Source organism: Polypterus senegalus, chromosome 6 (genome assembly GCF_016835505.1).
Source record: "Polypterus senegalus isolate Bchr_013 chromosome 6, ASM1683550v1, whole genome shotgun sequence".
In the NCBI taxonomy this organism is placed as follows: domain Eukaryota; kingdom Metazoa; phylum Chordata; class Cladistia; order Polypteriformes; family Polypteridae; genus Polypterus; species Polypterus senegalus.
The window spans coordinates 97,850,608-97,873,180 of record NC_053159.1 but is presented as its reverse complement, the minus strand read 5'-3'; the positions used below and the strand labels follow the sequence as shown (position 1 = coordinate 97,873,180).

General features: G+C 37.6%; 1 protein-coding gene across 2 annotated transcripts in view; it reads left to right on the top strand.

Moving 5' to 3' along the window:
- Positions 1-22,573, top strand: part of dtx2 (deltex 2, E3 ubiquitin ligase) — a 70,436-nt gene that overhangs the window by 11,767 nt on the left and 36,096 nt on the right. For both annotated transcript variants that reach the window (XM_039756625.1, XM_039756624.1), the window contains exon 3: positions 21,452-21,510. In XM_039756625.1, the coding sequence (XP_039612559.1) occupies positions 21,452-21,510 (59 nt within the window). The remainder of the gene's footprint in view (positions 1-21,451; positions 21,511-22,573) is intronic.

Sequence of the window (22,573 nt, the reverse complement as noted above, 5' to 3'; positions counted from 1 at the left end):
TGCCAATTGGGTAGCAGATTTTTTTGAAATGTACAATTTTCTGGAAATAGTTTTTATCTTGTATCTGTGCCTGCAATAAGTAGTCCGCTTCATAGCCTTATGCCAAGTTAAGAAAAGTTGATTATTCACTTTTACACTTTATCAACCGTTCACAAATTTCTTATTTTTTTCTAGAGGAAGAAATATTTATATGCAAAAAAGTCCTGGTTCATTTAATTTTACTGAAACTCTTATCACTTCTTTTATACTCCGTGCACACTTAAATTTGAAGTGGCTTTCTATGTTTAAACAAGCAGCTGGAAAAGGCAACCTAAACAATGTATTCCCATAATTGGATTTATTTAAAAAAATGTAATTATTTTCAAAAAGGCTGATGCAGTCAACACCGGTCAAGTTCAGTGTACACCGGCTTAAGGAGTAATAGATTTCTCACTTACTTGAGGCACCTTGAAAACAGAAGACCTGCTATTTTACAGGAATTCTTAAAGTTTGAATTTACATTGACTTGCAAAAGTATTCAGACCCCTTGAAAGTCATCATAATTTTCTGCACGACAAAAGATTTGTACACATATTCATCCATTCTGCATTTTTGATGGAAACTTTTATGCTGTAACAAAACATTTTTTAAGTCAAAATAAACCATTTCCTGTAGATATTTTGTTAGTCTTTAATAAGCACACCGGCTTGAATTTGCAATATGCAAAACACAAGCTGAAAGAGAAATGCCATACAATTTTCTCAAAACTAAGCACCTGCCCACCAGAGAGATACATTGCCTTAAAGGGGATAGCAATGATAATTCAGTCTAAGTATGTTTACCATAATAACAAACTTAACAATTTAGCTGAAGAAGAAAAACCCAAACATTAGTGTTTGAATTAACATTCAAGCAAATCATATTAATACTTTTACTGCAATAACAGCCTTAATTCTTTCGAGGTAAGTTCATCCCAGTTTTGCAGATTGTTCAGGAGTGGTTCTTCCCTGTTCTTCTTGGCAGAATTTATAGAGATCCTCTATGTTGGTGGGATAGAACCTTTGCACAGCAGTTTTCAAATAGTGCCACAAATTATCAGTAGGGTTAAGATTAGGGCTTTGACTTGGCCATTCAAAAACATTCATCTTTCTGTTTCTGAGCCATTCCAGTGTTGCTCTGGCCTTATGCTTAGGGTCATTGTTATGTTGAAAGATGAATCTTCTCCTGAGGCGTACGTTCACAGCAGGCTGGAACTAGTTCTCCTGTAACACTGTGTGGTATTTGTGTCCATTCATTGTCCCTTCAACTCTGACAAGATTGCCAGTTCCAGCATGTGAATTGTAACTCCATAACATGATACTGCCACCACCATATTTCACTATAAGTATGGCGATTCTTGAGGTGTGGGCAGCGTTAGTTTTACCTTTTTGAAACCTGAGCAAAATGTACTATTTTGGTCTCATCTGACCATAAAACCTTCTTCCACATCATAACTAGGTCTTTCTCAAGCTTTGTAGCTAATATCATATGTGCTTTTATGTTGTCCTTCTTAAGGAATGGCTTCTTTCTTGCTATCCTCCTGTTTTATGGAGAGCTCCTGAAATTGTGGACCCCTGCACCTTTACTCAGTTTCAGCCAAAGAGCTTTGCAGACTTCTGAGTGTTACGGTTGGATTTTTAGTAGTTTCTCTCAGCAGTCGACGTTGTGCTCTAATGTTTAGTTTTAAAGGACATCCTGTTCTAGCATGAGTCTGGGTGCTGTGATGAGCTTTCCACTTCCTGATGATGGATCCAACAGTGCTTAAGGGGGCATTCAAACTCCTTGATATTTTTGTAGCCATTTTCTGCCTTGTGCTTTTCAATGACATTGTTTTCTCACATGAGCAAAATGCTCCTTTGTCTTCACTTTTGCAATGATTGTTCAACAAAGACTATGGTCTTGACAAAGGATGTGTTTTATATCAAGAGAGCTGGAAAGAACTCACAAGTCCAACCTAATTTTGTTTAATTATGGCCAAATGACTGTCACTTTATGTCGTTTTTGTGATTACTTTGTCATTTGAGTAAACCTGGAGCTTCAACAGCACAAAGGCTTAAGTGCTTACGCAAACACTAAAGTTCGATTATTCCTTCTTCGGTTAAATATCTGCAGAAAATTGTTTATTTTGACTTTGGAAATGTATTGTTACAGTATAAGAGTTAATATTAAAATACTGAATGGATAAATATGTATAGTAATCTTTTGTCATGCAGAAGATTATGATGATTTTCAAGGAGAATACTTTTGCACTCCACTGTATCTTTTATTAACGTGTTTGATTTTTACAAAGGTACCTTTTGGTACAAATTCACAAATGGAGGATGAGTTTTAAAAAATGAAAGTATCAGTAGTTTGTGATATTTGAAGTTTAAATTTGACCTGTCCAATCCAAAATATTCTTCACATATTGTTATTAATCAGATATGGCATGTCCTCTTCAAATATAGATAAAGGCACAAATTTCACAATAACCAATGGCACAAATCTGAGAAGTGAGTTGCTCCTTTCTTACAAAACTGATTTAAAATTATCTTGTTACAACGGCAGGTTTAAAGAGTGTGCAGAAATGATAATATCCCAAATGATACTTGCATTCATAATTTTATTTGGCATTGTTACGATCATGTTTGATTTTTTTTTTTTCTTATTGTTTTGCATGAATTTTAAGTAGCAGTCTTCCTGTGGACTAGATTGTTAATTAAGTAATATACAGATTATTTCGTTAATTAATTGGGTTATTTACTAAAAAACAATACATAATTGACTAGATATTACTTGATGTACAAAAGCTTCTTGTTAAAATGTAATATTCCATGTTCTTCTACAGCAGGGGTGCCCACACTTTTTCGGCTTGCGTTTCCAGCTCTGACACGAGGTTTTGGATGTTCCCCAAATATCACCCGGAATGATGCTTCGTTGTGTCTGCCTTTGCTTTTGAATTCAGCCAGGTGAAAAATGACGGCTGTCTGATTAACTGCGATTTTAGTTCCCTCTCCTTTCTCTTAATCTGATCGCTTTTCGGAAGGAAGTCAGTTTCGTAGTTTTTATGAACAGTTCGAAAGTGCCTTTCCACATTTTCCTTCTTTGGAATAGCAATGATAGATTGACAGACCAGACAAATGCACTTCGATTGTGACATTGTAAGAAAAAAATCCTTTTCCAATTCCACATCCAGCCCATAAACATTTTTTTTTTTTTTTAATCCCTTCTTTAGTCGATAAATTGGAAGGCTAACTAGATCACTTAGATAGCGGGAGTTTTGCAGTAGCTCACGCGTTTGAGCGGGATGACCAGTGTGTTAGAAGAAAAGAGATCTCAGACTGGCTGCCCTGTATGTCAGTCAAGCTGCAAATGCCATAGGGAGGATATTTGATAGACTAACGTTTAAAAAAAATATATATTTTTTTGAATGCAACGTGATCTACCGGTCGATCACGATTGATGCATTGGGCACCCCTGTTCTACAGCTTTCCTTTATTTTTTAAAAATAGTGTCTGCGCAGTTGACCTTCGGCCGGAATTGATGTTAATCCAATAAAAAAAAGGTGAAGTTTAGTTTTAAGTCCCAGAAAAACTACCTGTTGTGATACCCTGGAGTGCAGTCAAGGTTACCTTCCATTACCAGGGGTTATCAGTAGTCATAAATGAAGGATGGACCAGGGCGAGTGAGAGTTTAAACTGAGAATTATGGCAGTTTATTAAAAAGGCGGGAATAAAAAAAATGCAGTAAACAGTGCACTCAAATAAATAGTTCAAATAAGCAAATCCAATAAAATATGTTCTATTAAAATAAACAAAGTTATTAAAATCAACAAAGTCTTTAAAAGAGTTCAAATAAAGAGTCCATAAATAATGGCAAATAAATAAAGCAAAAATTCAAATCTGGGGAAAGGTAAATTATTTGCTGTCCTTGTTCACTCCTTGTCAGCATTCCAGGAGACCTCAAGGTCACAGCCTATTGCATTTCCAGTCTTTCAGTAGATCTGAGCTATGACCACTGGCAGCTCCCATGGCACCTAGTCCTAGCTGTTGAATACTGTTGTACCGAGCTCCTTCCATTATGCACCTTATCATATTTTAAGCCCATAAGCGGATCCAGTCCACAACACAACAGTGGCCACAGCTCCCAGAGAGTCATGCCCTTCTAACAGATACTGCTTGCTGTGTTCGATCTCTCTCATTCAGCTCATGCCAGTGGCTTGTCTCACTCTTGCCAGCTCCACTGCTCAGCAGCTCACAGTGCTATCTTGACACAGAGTCCTTGTGCAATCTTAGACCCTGCCCTTCCTCACCGCAGTCAGCCTGGTCAGGGCTGCCTTTCCGTGATCATTCACTCTCTGTGAAACAAAAACGTCAGATACTTTCTCCTGTGCAAACCCCTGTCTATTATACTTTCTGTATCTTGCAGCCAGTGCCCATCAATTAACATGCTTTCACATGCCCTGGATATCTTAAAAAGAGTTGACTAAAACCACCAATAAACTATTTTAGCTCCAACCTCCAATCTTAACACACTTGTTTGTGATGTTGTTCAGCTGCTTATTTCATATCAAAGTGATGGATATCATTTTCCAATCAAATATCTGAACTTTAGCATGTCAGCTTTTGAAACCTCATAAAATGAATGTGCTGTGCAAATAAGAAGTCTTCTTGGTTATCTGCAGTCTGAGCTGTCTGTAGAAGAGCACATCTGTTTCCTCTCATTTACCAAAGAATTATACATTACAAAGCAAATACACTGCACATTTGCACTCAAAATATATACAGTATATACATTTTTAGACACAATCTCAACTTTTTTTTTTTTTTTTTAATCTTTAAAATATCTTAACAGTAACTTCCCTATATCTGCGAGAAACTCAGTCAGGGGTTTTCAGCCCTCTGCTGGCATTTGTTGAGATTATAGAAATCAACCAGTTCTTACAAGTTAGGGAAGTAATTTAAACTGTCATTTAGGAGTTCTCTTATAAAGATTTATAAAGCTGTTATAAAGATAATATTTGTTCATGGCATACCACACAAATATCCAAATAGTAAAAAATGATGAGTAGATGAGAGTTGTCGAGAAGCTAGAATGCCTTTATTGGTGCATATAAAAACTTATACATTTGTCTGCATTTGTTGGATTGTTAAACTAGTAGAATGATATAGAGATAGTAGGAAGTATATAGAGTCAGTAGATATCCATAGCTAATACAGTAATCTGACAAAGCCGTAATATAAATGGCACATCACCACTAGAGTATAAACAGTCCATGAGTAGCCATAGCTCACCTTGCGACATTAGCAACTGAACTGAGTATATCAGTGAATAAATTGTGTGAATGCACATGGTTAGATAACTCCGTTGGTGAGGATCACATCATTTTCTACAAACCCTACCCTAACATCTCCACAGTTCTTAAAAGTACTCCACAACAGATGAAATTCAGGCCCTTTGGGCACTATTGAACATACACTCGATTTTTTAGCAATGCCTCTGTAACAGTGAACCATACATGTATATTGGAAACAGAAACGTTAAAGGTAAAGGCATTCAGAAGTCAAATGGGCTTGCTTTCCAAATTTTATTTCAGTTTCATCAAAATGAAAACTAAAAATCTGGCTCCTAAAAAGAAAAACCCCACCAAGAGCTTCATAGCTTCATAAAAAGCCAACTGGTTCATTTATTGTTTAAATTTGTGTTGCTCACTCCCTCAGTCTCATATCTTTTTTTTCAGCAACACATACTAGCATATGCACTGTATAGCCAATTACTCGTAAGTATAGATTCCCCCAGATTTTTTTATTTATTTACATAATGCTAGTTTTACCTATCTTTATTTTTTGTTGCAAGTATGTGAAAGAAAATTATTAAACTGATTCCTACACCTTATTAATAGCTGTGTGAGAATAAAAGAAAGACTTTATACATTTTAATAATTTCTATAGAAAGTATGGATTGGTCTATCAGCCCCTTCTAAAGGGATTGTTACCCTAATTGGCATCCTTAGTATTAGAACAATCAGACTGTAGTGTTCAGTCAGTGCAGTATCAACCATACTCAGAGGCAGCGACTACAGACTATTTATTGTATTTCTAAACATTTTTAATTTAATGAATAACAAAGATTTATTTTGTTATGCTAAAGCAATTTTGTCTATAGTTACATGACATGCAGTGGTACTACCAATGTTAGCCATGTGTAATTAGACAAGTAGAAGGGCAGAATAAATAGTAATATCAATTTCTTAATAAATATGGTGGATTTCAATCAGCATATATGTATTTTAAAAAACAACGTCTCCAACCTTCTGCCATTGGCTAGCTACTTTTCTGATGTAAGTGGCTAGTTTAAAACTTGATGAACACCCTGAAGATGTAGTCCTGTCCCAGCTCAACTCTCAATTACGTGAGATACTGAGAAGTTTCGAGCAACTCGCAAATGAAACAACTGCATGATAAATGCATCATTGTTATAATTTGTGTGTTCCTGTTTCTCATCATTATTTAAATAGGAGGCCCCTTTACAGTAAGCCACTTACAAATAATATACATTAAATGTGTTTCAGTGATTATCAGGAAAATAATAAGTTAACAAATGATAGGCCACAAAATTTTAACGTAGAGCTCAAGAATTTTAGTATTATTATTGTTAGTTTCTTGGCTAAATGAAAAAAAAAGAGTTTATGGACATTCATAAGGTTAATGAGATGAGAGCTAATACATTAGTGGAGAGTGAGCACTATAGACTGAGATTCAGGTAGAAGAATCACGTGGTCACACATACACATAATACGGTACATAGAGCCTGATGTGTAACTGTGTTCTCACATTAATACATTCTGAGATACAGACCTGCATTCTGCCATACAAATGTCGTACAGATAAAAAAAAATGTCCTCCTATGGAATGTGTCAGCCCTTGCCTTTTCAACCTGGAGTTCCAACTGGTTGGACTTCATCATTGGAGACTGTTTGGATGACATCCTGTCAAATCCAGTCCCATACATGCTTGATCAGGAAGGAGTATGATGAGCTTGCTGGCTGGAATAGTTGACAAACAGCTGCTAAAGCATGTAGACTTGTATAGGTGCAAAGTTATAATCTTCCAGCAAGATGTGTCCTCATTTACTTAGAAATGAGATCAGAACTGCGTGGATGATGTCCCTGATGTAGGTAGCTGTGATGAGGTGAGTTAGGGGTCCATGTCAGTGTGAAGGGTTTTAGTAAAAACAGTGTGCTCAGGCTCCAGGCAGGTGTAGGTGAACACAGCAGCGTGGATAATAAACCTGTGAGTGCTGATGGGGGGAATTGGCAGAGTCTGTGTTCATGTGCTGCCGTGTATGGTTCAGCTGATTTTCTCATTAACGCTCTGGGGAGCATAATTAAGCCCCTGCTCCCACTGAAGTACAAGCAGAGACTAAATAGGACGGAGAGGGACAAAAAGAAACAAAAGGTCAGAAAAAGGCAGAATAAGCAGTGTGAGGCAGCACACTGGTGAGGATGCAGGCATTCAGTGGCCACGCTAAAGGAGTGGGAGGAACATCTCTCTAGGGTGAATCATCTCTTGCTGAACAGTCTGGAGGAGTGGAAACAATCATGAAAACTCCTAGGGATAATGTAGGTGCCAAGTAGAATGTACTAGAAAACGGTTCAGAGCGTCCTAGTGGAAACCAAAAGATGATGTTTAGGATGAGAGCCAGACAGAGTTGATTGCAGCTGTCAGCATCTCAGTCTCCAGGGTGAGCTGGGGCAAGGGAAAGACACTGGGCTGGCAGAAAAGCAGAAAATGACACAATGTCTGTATGGTTTTAGTCTTGGATTTTAATGTAATGAAATAATTTATTTATTGCTGGTTTCATTTTCACAGATACACTCATTTTATTAGATTGATTATTTATTTATGGTAAACTGGCACTGCGTTTTGTTTTGAACTCTTTTTGTTGGGAGTAATAAAAGTACTTTGCTCATTTGCACCATCCCTTGGAGTGAGTGAGGGAGGCAGTGAGTGATTGATTATTGCCCAGTCCATGGCCATCATGTGTCCTGTGAGTTGCAAGTGAGCAGACAGTAAACGTAGCTGCCTATCTGGTCTACATCAAATATACACATGACCATCACTCATTTTCCGACAGAATCTGCTTCATCACTAAAGCTGATGCACCACCAATTGGTCTGTATGAAATACTACATAAAGCATGCATGGCAGTGATAAATGAGTGAGTGGTAGTCACAACAAGGGAATGTGTGACCACACTCCTGCTTCATAGTGTCTCAAGTGTTCTGTCTGCTACATCCTCCCTTCTGATGTGCCTTCTTGACATGCAGACATTTATCTGGGCTGTCCAGATCCAAGTCTTCGTCAGTGCATGTGGAATGTTAAGGAATGTTAACCCACCTATCTGCCATAGATTAAGTTTGAATCTTCTCCTGGTCACTGTTAATGGAAATTTCATGTACCTCTACTACAGTTTTCTTCTTAGGTTTCTTAGGATCTTAAAAATCACCTCATGTTAAATTAGGTATGACATCTCTTATGAAAGCATCAATATATCAAAGGAAAATAACTCAAACTTTACGTACAATATACAAAAGAAAACAGTAAAATGACGACTAGTAGTAAATACATACTGTATATTGAGCCTTTTGTTTGCCTGAATTACCGTATATACTCGTGTACAAGTCGAGTCTTGAAACCCTAAAAGTCGATCATAAAATCAGTCCCTAACTTATATGCCCGTTCAAAAATGCGACACTTATTTATTTTTTTATTTATCCATTTATTTTTTTTTAATTTACATCTTCTTGCTTCCTGCAATCTTGCACCAGTTTGTCAAACACATCGAATTTTGTTGCAGCAGCACAGTTACTGTTTCTTTTGGCACTTCAACAACTTTTAATTTAAAACCAGCTTCATGTTTTCTTCTGATCGAACATTCCATCGTAAATAAGGGGTGCTCTTACGATAAAGGGATATGAGGGTGTGAGATGCAAAAAACAAAACAGTGTCGTCCGATGCGAGAGATGGACGTCTGAAGTGGAGCTCCGCTAGCAGTGGTGCTATTTTTCATATTATTTGCTTATTATTCTGAGATATCCTGTATTTATTCAACCCGAGAGGGACCGCTACAGTATATGTAAACACATATAAACATGGCCAACAAGAAGGGGGGTCCGAAAGAATCGAAGACTAAAGCTACATCCAAGCTGCGATCAGCAAGCCCTAGTTCGAGATACGGCCTCTCAGAGACAGACCTGGATCAGATGGGCGAAAGTACAGACTCCTCGGGACCACGGTCCGCTACATCGTCGCCTGCTGAGAGCGAAAAGGGGAGCGAAGGTGCGATCGTGAGTGCAGATGTGGATAGCTCGCCGATTGGAGAGGATTACCTGAAACTGGAAAAGGCCGGGAGGTCCGTGGCTTCAGTTACGCAATCACGCGGGACTGGAGCAGCGGGACACCGCTTCAGCAGAGTCTGCTGCTTCATCTACGGTACAAGAAGGCACATTTGAGCTATCTGAACTGAAAGTGTTGCTCGCTGACCTCAGGCAAGATATAAAGAAAAGCGAGAAGGCTAATGAGAAAGCAACGGCAAAGGCACATGAGAGACTGAAACAGGAGATGAAACAGGCCAATGAATGTCTGCGACAGGAAATCCAACAGGCAAATGAAAGGCTTCGTCAAGAGGTACAGCTTGAACTTCGACAGGTGCTGGGTAAAATTGAAGAGCGCATTGAGAAAAACTCGCTAAACTGAGCACGCTTGCTGATCGATTGGAGCATCTTAGTGAGACATTCACGAATCGGATCGAAATAGCCGAACATCTAGCTGCCAGTGCCGAGGAAAGAGCAGTAAATGTCAGTTCGAATGTAAAAACTCGGAGAAAAACTTGGAGACAGACTGGCTGCTTTAGAAGATGGGAATAGAAGGTATAATGTCAGAATTGAAGGCTTGCCGGAGAATCGAGAAAGTTTAAACCCGGTGAAATTCGCAACTGAACTTTTTTCTAAAATAATCGGGGGCGACTTTAAAGCAGAATCTGAGATAGCAGCGGCTTACGCAGACGCTGATCAAACACCGCCAGACCCGACCAAGATCTTTTATAGTCCGCTTTGAACGATTATCATTTAAGTTAGAGGTGATGGAACTCCTCAGGAAAAAAAAGGAAGATATTATATATGAAGATTGCCACATTCGCGTCTTCCCTGACTTCTCTCCAGCAACAGCTATCAAACGCGCCGCCTTCTATAATATTAAACAGCTGCTACGGCAAGCCAATGTCAAATACGGCCTCCTGTATCCGCAAAACTGAAAGTGGAATGGCAGGGCATTTCTATGTTTTCGCTAGCAAGGAGGAGGCAGAAAATGAGTTAAGAAAGCTGATCCCGGGACTATTCTGATACATAATTGTGAGTCATGGCGGTAAATGATAAAGCTAGGATTAATAATCTACTGTCTGATCTATTTGTTTTAAAATACGGGTTTTTATCAGCATATATTCTCATATTCTTATATTATTATTACTTACTTATTACTTATCATTACTTAGTATTACTAGGGCTAAATGTTTGTGTTTTATTGTGCTTAATTACGTTTTCCTCCTCTTTTTTTTTTCTTTTCTAATTATTTCATGTGTACCCTAAATGAGACTGTTCAATATCATACCCTTGGTTTGCTGTTATTGCTATTACTGCATTAAGACTTGTTATGCTTGTTTTGGACACATCTTCAACACCATCACCTGGGTTTATTATCTGGGGATATCATCTTAATGCACTAAAATTGATGAAGATTATATGTATGTATGTATGTATATATATATATATATATGTATATGTGTATGTGTATATATATATATATATTAAGTGCAAAATTCTTTTCTTTCTTTTTCCTCTTTTAAAGACTATATTGGTAACAGATATCTCTATCTTTTAACCTTAAAGCCACTGCATGGGGGCTTGATGTGCTTTGGACGTGCTCTGTCTCTGGGTATGTCAGAGGACTGGGACTGCATGAAGTGGGTTTTAGCCTCACCTGGGGAGGCAAAAAGGGAGGGTGGGGGTTAAGGGGAAGAGAAAGAGAGCAGGCTTGATCTATATCTAATCTATCATCTCAATCTTTATAATTATAACTATCAACGTAATAATAAGCTGCATGGCAACAACTCTTGGGGAATAGGAAATTAAGACCTAAACTATTTCACTTCCAGTTAAGACTATAATATGACACCAAAAACTCAGAATCAGTGTCTCCATGATGGGACAGTTAACTTCGTAAGCTGGAATGTTAAAGGCCTGAATCACGAATTAAAGAGAAAGAAAGTACTTTCTCACCTAACAGGTCTAAATGCTAAAATAGTATTTTTACAGGAAACCCACTTACTAAGTAAGGATCAGTTCCGCTGCAAAAGACTGGACTGGCCAAATGTTCCATTCTAGTTTTACAAAGAAAACTAGAGGGGTGGGAATTCTCATACATAGAACAGTACCATTTGTAGCATCAGATGTAGTATTGGATCCTGAAGGGAGATATGTGATGGTCATGGGAGACTTATCTAACTGTAAAATGATTTTGATAAATGTTTATGCACCTAATGTTGATGATAAGGAATTTATACAAAATTTATTTGCATCCATTCCCAATCTGAACACTCATAAACTTATAATGGCTGGGGACTTTAATTGTGTTCTAAATCCACTTTTAGATAAGACTTCCTCCACAGGGGAACGCAACTAACACCGCAAAGATAATTACAAAGTTTATAACTGATCACAACTTATCAGATCCCTGGAGGTTTTAAACCCAAATTCAAGAACATATTCTTTCTACTCACCAGTACATCATTGCTACTCAAGGATTGATTACTTCTTTATAGATAATAACTTCTTGCCTAAGATTAAATCTTGTAAATACGATGCTATTGTTATTTCAGACCATGCTCCGATGATCTTGGAGCTGAAATTACTAAGCCCCATACACTCCCCCCGCAGATGGCGCCTCAATCCGCTTCTATTAGCTGACGAGAATTGTACTGAATTTATATCCAAACAAATTGAATTCTTTCTAGAGACAAATACATCCCCTGAGATCTCTGCAGGAACACTCTGGGAAACTCTTAAGGCCTTCTTAAGAGGACAGATTATCTCATATCTTTCCCACAGAAATAAATCCGCGAAGAAAGTAGCAGAGATAAAAAGCGAAATTACTAAAATAGATGAAGAACATGCCAGACTACCAAGCGAGACTCTACATAAGAGGAGGCAGGCTCTACATTCAGAATTAAACCTCTTGACAACTAAAGAAACCGAACAACTAATTTACAAATCCAGACATCATTATTATGAACATGGAGAGAAAGCTAATAAGCTTTTAGCAACAAATTCACAAGCAAGAAGTGCAACGCAATCTCGTAATTACTAACACGAATGGAGATAAAATCATCGAACACAAAAATATAATGTGCACTTTTAGAGACTACTATAAATCCCTATATACTACTGAGTTTAAAGAAGACAATATACAATCTAATGCATTTCTGGATAAATTACAGATACCACAAATTGACGCTATTAGTGTGGAGGAGCTCGATAAACCTCTGTCATTATCAGAATTACTGGATGCTATAAAGTCACTCCAAGGTGGAAAAGCAGCAGGCCCTGATGGCTACCCTGCAGAGTTTTACAAGAAATTCTCCGCTCAGCTAGCTCCCTCCTATTAGCAACATTTACAGAAGCCAGAGATAACCAATCTCTTCCACAAACCTTTCGCCAAGCACTAATCACTGTCTTTCCAAAACAAAATAAGGACTTATTACAATGTGCATCATACAGACCAATTTCACTTCTGAATAACGACGTTAAAATACTCTCTAAAATCATAGCTAGAAGGATGGAGAAAGTGCTCCCTCATAATATCACAAGACCAAACTGGATTTATTAGGGGCCGACACTTATCTTCAAATCTTCGACGCCTGTTTAATGTAATATACTCACCAACTAAATCAAACACCCCAGAAATATTATTATCATTGGATGCAGAAAAGCATTCGACATGATTGAATGGAAATACCTTTTACTATTTTGGAGAAGTTTGGGTTTGGCCCAACATTTGTGCATGGATTAAATTACTGTATACTAACCCAGAAGCTTCAGTTTGCATCAATAACATTTGCTCAGACTACTTTAAACTAGAACGTGGCACAAGACAAGGATGCCCTTTGTCACCACTGCTGTTTGCAATTGCCATTGAACCACTGGCAATACATTGTCGAAATACTGATCAGATAAAGGGGATTAGCAGAGAAGGACTGGAACAGAAAATCTCATTATATGCAGATGACATGGTACTGTATATATCGGACCCAGAAAATTCTGTGCCTGCAGTCTTAGCAGCACTCACAGAATTTCAAAAGCTCTCTGGTCTCAGAATTAATCTGAATAAAAGTGTACTCTTTCCGTGAATTCGCAAGCATATAATATTAGATTAGACACCCTTCCTTTTATCATTGCAGAACAGTTTAAATACCTCGGGTAAACATCACAAGTAAACATAAAGCTCTTTATCAAAAAATTTCGTGCCTGTATGGAAAAAATTAAACAAGACTTGCATAGATGGTCAACCCTTCATCTCACACTAGCTGGAAGAATTAACACTGTTAAGATGAATATTCTTCCTAAGCTCCTTTTTATTTCAAAACATACCAATATACATTAATAAATCGTTCTTTAAGCAATTAGATTCAACAATAACCTCATTTATTTGGAATTCTAAACATCCACGCATCAAAAGAGCGACCCTACAAAGACAAAAGGCAGAAGGCGGCATGGCTCTACCTAACTTCCAGTTTTATTACTGGGGCAAATATACAGTCGATAAGAACCTGGACACAAATAGAAGAACATACACAGGCATGGACCGCAATAGAAGTAAAATCCTGCAGTACTTCTTTGTATTCCTTGCTTTGTGCTCCAATAAACACACGCTATCGGCAATACACTAATAACCCAATTGTGCTCCACTCACTTAGAATCTGGAACCAATGTAGAAAGCATTTTAAGACGGAGAAGCTTCTTTCTGTGGCACCCTGCAAAAGAACCACCTCTTTCAACCCTCACAAACATATGCAGTTTTAATATCTGGAAAAATTTGGAATTAACTTGCTTAGAGACCTTTATATAGACAACGTCTTTGCATCCTATGAACAATTACGTTCCAAATTTAACATTCCAGCTACAAATTTCTTTCACTATCTTCAAATCAGGAACTTTGTTAAACAGAACCTTCCAGATTTTCCTCATCTTGCACCCTCATCCACGCTGGAAAAATTATTGCTCAATTTCAAGGAGTTAGACTCCATCTCTACAATATATAAAATCCTTTTACAATCCCTTCCTTTCAAAGATCCAAGAGGACACTGGGAAAATGACCTCTCAATTAATATATCAGAAAAGGAGTGGAAAGTAGCAATGCAGAGAATTCACTCAAGCTCCATATGCAAAGCATACAATTATACAACTCAAAATTATATATCGAGCACATCTGTCTCGACTAAAACTCTCCAAAATGTTTCCAGGGCATGATCCAACCTGCGAACGTTGCAACCAAGCCCCAGCCTCACTAGGTCACATGTTCTGGGCCTGCTCCAAATTAACATTATTCTGGACAAAAATTTTTAATTACCTCTCAGACAGTCTTGGACTCACAATCCCTCCTAACCCATTAACAGCTGTGTTTGGGGTTCTTCCAGAGGGTCTTAAAGTGGAGAAAGACAAACAAACTGTGATTGCATTCACTACACTGTTGGCACGCAGACTTATTCTGATAAACTGGAAGAACCCAAACTCTCCTCTTTTAAGTCAGTGGGAAACTGATGTGTTATATTATTTAAAATTGGAAAAAATCAAATACTCAGTTAGAGGATCTGTGCAGACTTTTTTCAAAACATGGCAGGATCTAATCAGTAATATTTTGAAATGATTTTATAAAGCACAGAGAATTTGTTGATTTAGGTATTTTTAAAAGCCTTAAATTTTACACCGTTTGGCTTGCTCTCTCTCTCAAGGGTGGGGATCGATCTGTTCTTAGCATAATTCTTTTTTTTTGTAAAAACTTGATTGCTATGTATTGATTGTAATAAAATAAATAAATAAATAAATAAAAAAAAAAAAAACAAAACAGTGCAAACATCACTTCGGAATAGTTTGGGTATTACCGTGTGATCACGTAGGCACAATACATAGAAAAAAAAAAAGGCAGTGTGCTCCGTGGTTACTCTCTCAGGTGGGTGTTAGCATATCATAATCTCTTGAACCAATAGTATGAATTTTCTGCATTCGATTTATACGACAGACAAAATAAAATACTGGAAATTATACTGTAAAATCGAGCCAAGACTTACAGTATCTGCGGGAGAACTTAACACGACTCTATATGCTATGTGTTTGTGTATAATAAGAGTTCAAAATGGGATTTAAATCAATTCTCATCAATTGAATGGGGTGGGGGGTGATGGAGACGACAGCTGGAAAAAAAAGCTATTTTTCAGTGTGTTTGTGTAAGATTGGATCACCCTATAGCGTCTACTGGACAGTAACAGATCAAACAAGGAATGCCTAGGATGTGTTGTGTCTCAGATAATAAATACTACTAGCCGCCTTCTTCAGTCGGCTAACATAGCCAGTGTCAAGATGGGAGTCACCCATCCCAGTGATTCACTGAGCCACCTTCACCACATGATGCAGTTCCTTCCACTCAGCAGCCATGCAGCTGGCATACCATATAGTTATGCAATGGGTGTGGATGCTGTCAATAGTGCTTTGAAAGACATTCACATGGGGTTGTTAAAAAAGTTAAGCCTGTTTTCAGTTTCCTAAAGAAGCAGAGTCTTTGTTGGGCCTTTTTCACAAGGAAGGATGTGATAAGGAACCATGTCAGGTGTTTTGTAATGTATACTACACGAAACTGACACTGTGGAGGGGACACTGATCTATCCTCTTAGTTCTCATGAAGTCTACAATGATTTCCTTTGTTTTGGTGTTGTTTAGGACTAGGTTGTTGCCCATATACTATTCGGCCAGGGGTTCCATCTCATTCCTGTAAGCCACTCTTCCCCCTTCTCAAAATGGTTCCTCTATTGCAACTTATTTAGAGAATTTAATTATGGTATTGGATGGGAGAATGGAGGTGTGGTGATGGATAAACATAGTGACCAACATTGCATTCAACAGGCAGCCCTGTAGGATTCCAGCGTTCAGGGTGAGAATAGAAGTGTGGCTCCCAATCTTGACGCTCTGCCCCAATCTTGTGGTCTGTTCAAGAGAAAGCCCATGACCAAGGAGCAGAGAAAAGTGTCCAAACCTAGGTTGCTCAATTTATTGACAAGTATGTTGGGACCCATGATAATAAATTCAGAGCTAAAATCCACAAGCAGGATCATTGCATAGGTTTTTGGTGGCTCTGGGTGTGTCATAACCATGTTAAGTACAATGAAGACTGCATTACTATATATTAGGTTGCATGATAGGAATACAAATGGTAGCTAGATCGGGGTGTGGGGGTATGGATATAATATTTAAGAGCATCAATTTCTCACAGCACTTCATAATTATTAGTGTGAGAGAAACCTTTGGATAGACATTTATATACTTGGCATGGGAACAGAGGAGGAGGATATAAGGCCTGTTGGAAGAGTAATTTTTTGTAATGGAAGGACCCACTACTATACCAGCATCAATTTTCTCCAGTCTACATCCCTCCTGGTGACGCTTTAGAAATAGTGTCTTCTCTCCTACAGGTTGTACAATGTAAGTAGCACCTTCCCAGTTTAGAGTGTTAAAATGGGCAAAAAACTGGTTCAGGACATCAGTCTGGTTTGGCGTCATTGCTAGACTGAATAGTGCTGACCTTGTCAGTTAGTACCTTAATTCCATTCTACATACTTCAGAGTTGGTTGTTGTCAAAGTGTTCCTTAATGTACTGCTTATAATTGTGCCTAACATCCTTGATGCCTCTTTTAATGTTCCCTCTTGCTTCTCTATAAGTCTGTCTTCCAATCTAAAAGCCACATCTTATTCTTTAAGCATTGCCTACACATTGGTTTTTCCTCTGCTTTTGGATGGGAACCACTCTTGCCACCATTTTTTGTGACATCCATGGTACTAAATTATCTCACATCCACAAAGAACCGGTCTATAGCTACCATAATGAATCACCTTCTGACCTTCTTTCAAACAAAAGGTAACTGTAGTGTTTCATAAATTATGCTGTATATAGGCACGTGGAGAAGATTCACAATACAATAGTAAGATTTATGAACACGAATAAGTGAAACCTTTTACAAATGAACTGTAGGAAAGCAGTATTCCTACCTCCTTCTCTGTTTTTTGCATACAGACACCTGGGTTTATTCATTTCATTCTTCCATGTTACTGTAAACGTTTTAGAAAGCTGTACGCTACTGTAACTGGTAACATGCCATATGCTACCATAAAATTTTTCCCTTCCTGATCAATTGTTGTGATTGCCTCTCGTCTTTCTCCTGCTCAGCCCTTATTCAGACTCTCTCCAGTCCAACTTTCATTGGTGTCTCTATACAGGTGACTCTTACAAATCCCCCTTGATATCAGCCTGCAGTGCCCACCTCTGTCCATTGCAGTCCTTTAAATGAATACTCCCAGTGACCTTCTGCGTGCTGTCAGGCTATCTGCTGGAATGCTGTCTTCACTGCTGAAGAGTTACGACTGATTAGTTGCTAAAATCTGTGGCTTTGCTACCCAAATCCAAAAACAGTGAATTAGAATTTTTCCATTTTTTACATAACAAAAATTAAATTGGCAACACATGGAATTATACTAATAAAAACTGTTTGCCGTAGGTGGTTCACTTAATATTTAACTTTAGTAAATTTGCCCTTGGTCTGAAGCACTTTAAATACTACTGAGTTGTATGAAATTGTTAATTTTTACCTTATCACTATGTTGCTTTTTGTGTGTTTTGACATTTTTTATAAAGGCAGGAAATGTATTTATACATTGCTTAATTTGTAATTTTTTTTGTAAGTTGTTGAGACTAAAAAAAGTCACTTTTGTATATGTTTCAAAATGCCCGTATTTTCAGTGGGGCAAAAATTAAAGGTCCATCCCTGAAAAATTATTTGCAACACTTAATTGACATGTAGCATTTTCTACATTCAGAACACTGAGCTCAGAACTGTGGCGGGGATCCAGGCCGACCAGTAAACGGAAGGTTTTGTCTTTGTCTACCACCACATTCACTTAAAGCACTCAGAAAACTACCACAATGCTTTAACTAATTAGTCAGGCTCACAGTTATTTCTCTCTTATCTTGAGATCAGTGCTTGACCTACTTCAGAGTTTGTAAGCTGTCCCTACCTCCAACCACTTGCAGAAAGTAAGGCACGCTTTTCTGGTAAAGGACCATGAAATCAGATTTAAAGGTGATCGTTTTCATTCTGACTGTTTACCCTTTTCTTTAAATCATAATACTGTAGACGAATATCCAAGAGGTCACCGTCCTCTCCAAATGGTGTACAGGCAGTCACTTTAATCCCACACAACAGCTTCCCTAGAACACTGTATTTTGCAGCACATTTTACAAAACACAAACTCCTTAGACATTCAGTAATCTGTGCATGGATGAACAGTTGATGTGACACTCCATGGCCAGAACAGAATCAAGGTTTTTCTTCCTGAATCTGGGATATGACTGATTGGGTGTAGTCTCTATTCCAGTAACCCAATACACATTTTGTTAAAATCCTGAAGGTTTGGTTTGCCTGGATATTGAACCAAAACCTTTTGTTTCCCCTTTTCATGAATACTAACCTAGTTTGCCAGACTCAAACTGCTTCTCCTACATTCTATGCAAATTTTATGGGATATTTTAACCAAGAACCACCTACCAAAATCAATCTGATTTTTCTTTTTATTTATTTTTTAGCATCTCTGTATGAGTCTGATCCACCAGTGCAGTCTTGCCACTTGGTAGCTTTCTAACTAGTGGAGTGACTTCAGCCCTGACTCTTTCCCTTCAAGGAGAAGGTATTCACATGACCCTGTATAATCAAATTTAAATAGAAAATAGGGAGTCATTAATTACAACAACAACATTTATTTATATAGCACATTTTCATACAAATAATATAGCTCAAAGTGCTTTACATGATGAAGAAAAGAGAAATAAAAGACAAAGTAAGAATTAGAATAAGACAACACTAATTAACACAGAATAAGAGTAAGGTCTGATGGCCATGGAGGACAGAAAAAACAAAACTCCAGACGGCTCGAGAGAAAAAATTAAATCTGCAGGGGTTCCAGGCCACGAGACCACCCAGCCCCCTCTGCATTCTACCTAACATAAATGAAGCTCATGAAATAGTAATGGGGGAAAAAGAACAAATACTTTCAAGAGCAATTTAACTGTGTCATTATTATAAGAGTATAAACCATGTATTTTGCTAGCCTTAGTAATTTTATTTGCATTGCTAGTTGACGACATCAAAGCTAAACTCTAAAATAACAAGCCTTGTCACTTCACATTTACTTTCAAGCTATGATATTAATATATGTAGAATATTTACTCAAAATATTTATTTAGTTGTTGAAAACTATAAAAGGGTTTGTTTTTGGTTTTTTTAAGTTAAAAAAATCCAAATGTGCCTTCTTTTGAAAGAAATGTGTCAACTTATTTTTCCTGCTTTAAAATGAATTATCTAAAGTGAAAATTAAGGTAGTTTAAAAAGTCGGGATGTCTGACTGGAAACAGTCCTATAGTATTTGTTGTCTTCGGTATGAGGTAGTCTGATTTCCTAAAACCCTGAAACATTGTGGATTCAGGAAGTATTCAGACTTCTTCACTTTCTGCACTCTTTATTGTGTTGTAGATTTACTGTTAAATGGGTACATTTGCAATTTTTGATTATCAGTCTAATCCATAATGACAAAGTGAAAAGGTTTTCAGAAAAGGTTGCAAATGTATTAAAGACTCAAAAACGGAATTCTCGTTAAGTGTTCAGACCCTTTCCTGTGCCAGTCCAACCTATGGTCGAGTACATCCTGTTTGCTTTAATTATCCTCGTGTTGTGTCTAGAATTTGTCCTGTTGTGGTAAATTGAATTGCTTGAACATAGTTTAGCGAGGTATACACCTGTGTGTATAAGGTCTGACACTTCACACTGCTTGTTATGACAAGAACCAAGCTATGAAGTCCAAGGAACTCTCTGGACATCTTTGATAAAACTGGTGAGACATAGATCAGATAAAGGGTATAAAACATTTGTAAAGAATTGCATGTTCCCAGAAACACGTTGAGACTGAATAGGGTTGGAACCACCAGGAGTCTTCCTATAGTTTCCTGTCCAACAAAACTGAGTAATCAAGTGAGAAGGGCCTTGGCCAGAGAGGTTCCCAAAAACCCAGTGGTTCTTAACAGCACTTCCGATTTCCTCTACTGAGATGGGTGATCCTATTGGGAAGGCAACCATTTCAACGGCACTCCTTCATTTGGGCGTTTATGGTAGAGTGGCTAGACGGAAGCCCCTGTTGAGTAAAAGGCATATGATAGCTCACTTGAAGTTTGCCAGATGCCATTTAAAGGACTTTGAGAGCATGAGGAAAATAGATTCTCAGGTCTGATGAGACAAACAATTGAACTCTTTAGACAGAACTCCAAGTACTTTGTCTGGTGAAGACCAGGCACTGCTCATCATCTTCCTAATTAATTCTCTATAGTGATGTATGATGGTCTTCTTCTGAGTAGTAGGGACAGGCAGACTGGCCATAATTGAGGGAAGGCTGAACGCAGCCATATACAGCCTCGGATAACCTGAACCATACAGCCAAGTCAATGGCTTCCGGACAAATGTCTAGACTGTCCCTGAGTGACCCAGCCAAAATCTAGGCTTGAACCCTGCAGATCATCTGTGGAGACGTCTGAAGATGCCAATTTACAGACGCTTTCTGTTTATTCTAACAGTTTTAAATCTACCAGGAAGAATTGGATAAACTGTCCAAATCCAGATGTGCAAAGTTTGTAGAGACGGCCAAGAAGATTTCAAGCTGACAGAGGAGTTTCTACAGGGTTCGGAATTAAGGTCTGAATACTTATGAACGCATATGAATGAGAGATTTAAGGTTTTGATTTTTAATAAATGTACAACCCTTATTAAAAACATGTTTTTAACTTTGTCTTTATGGGTTAATGAGTGCAGATTGATGGGTAAAAATGGCAAAGGTCTCCATGTAAATTTAATCTACAACACAATAAAGTGTGCAGAAATTGAAGGGGTCTGAAAATCTGAATCCACTCTGATTAACAGGATTCAGGAAATAGATGGCCTTGATGGATGAATTTATAGCAGAAAACACTTATAATCTTGTTTAGATATGCACTGACTCAGAAAACTAAAGTACATTTTGTTTTTTTATTTTTTACAGTGTTTCATCGTTACCGATACAACTTAATGGACCCAGCAATCTTAACTCTGCACTAGCAGGTAAAATTTTAAAAAGGCTGTCTAATGTAATTATTATTTATTTTTTTAATATGTAAGGAGCTGGAACGTTGGAAAATTTCAACATTTTTAAAACTGAAAGGTTGTTTTTTTTTCTTAATTATTTTTGGTACTTGTTTATGTAAGAATAAACTGCATGCAATTTAATATTTTATTTTAAAAAGTCTTATGTTTATGTATTTTATTTTTAGACCTCTGTCTAGTTTCATTTAGAGGACTAAGTGTACAGGATTGTTCTACAGTCATCTGTTCTAGATTTAAAAAAAAAAGGTTGTGGTATTAAATGGAAACATAACTAAAAGCCCCTAGACATCACTTCTAGTGAACCTTATTACATCATGGAAAATTCATATGGTCAGCCACTATGCAAAATCATCCTTTGTCTGCTGAATACTGGCAGAGCTACTCATGAAATAAGCTTACTGAACAGCTCTGCCAGGACAAATAAAATATGCAAAAAAAGGAGCTATTCTTAGTTTCTATGTAGGACTGGAACATGATAAAAGGGGGAATTTTATCCCTACTTGCAACCTTCCTCATCTCAAAAAAACATAAAAATCAGTAAGGTTGCATTTTGGCACAAAAAAAAGATCTGTTTGATTCCTGCTCTGGTTACTGTCAGTGCAACGTTTGCCCATTGTCCCTTTGTCTACATAGTTTTTTCCGTGTGGTGATATTTCCTTTTTCATCCTTTTGAAGTTTGGTTTAGTTTAAAGTGACCACTTAACCTATTAGGCTGAGTATGCCCTGCACTGTACTAACATACCACCTATTTTTGGCTGAATCCTCGCATCTAATGCTGCCAGGATGGTGTCTAGCTCTTTATGACTCTGTGGTGGTAAGATAAGAGTTCATGAAATGGGCAGATTACCAATTTGTATACCAGGTAGGAATGCAGAAAAGTTTGATATGGGAGGAACATTGCTTTCATATTAAGATTTTGTTGGCTTGGTAATCGACCCCATGCTTCAATCTTGGCTCCAAACTTTAAAGGTCCTAAGTTATTCCAGGTTTGGTGTAGAAATGGTTTGAGTTGACTGAGATT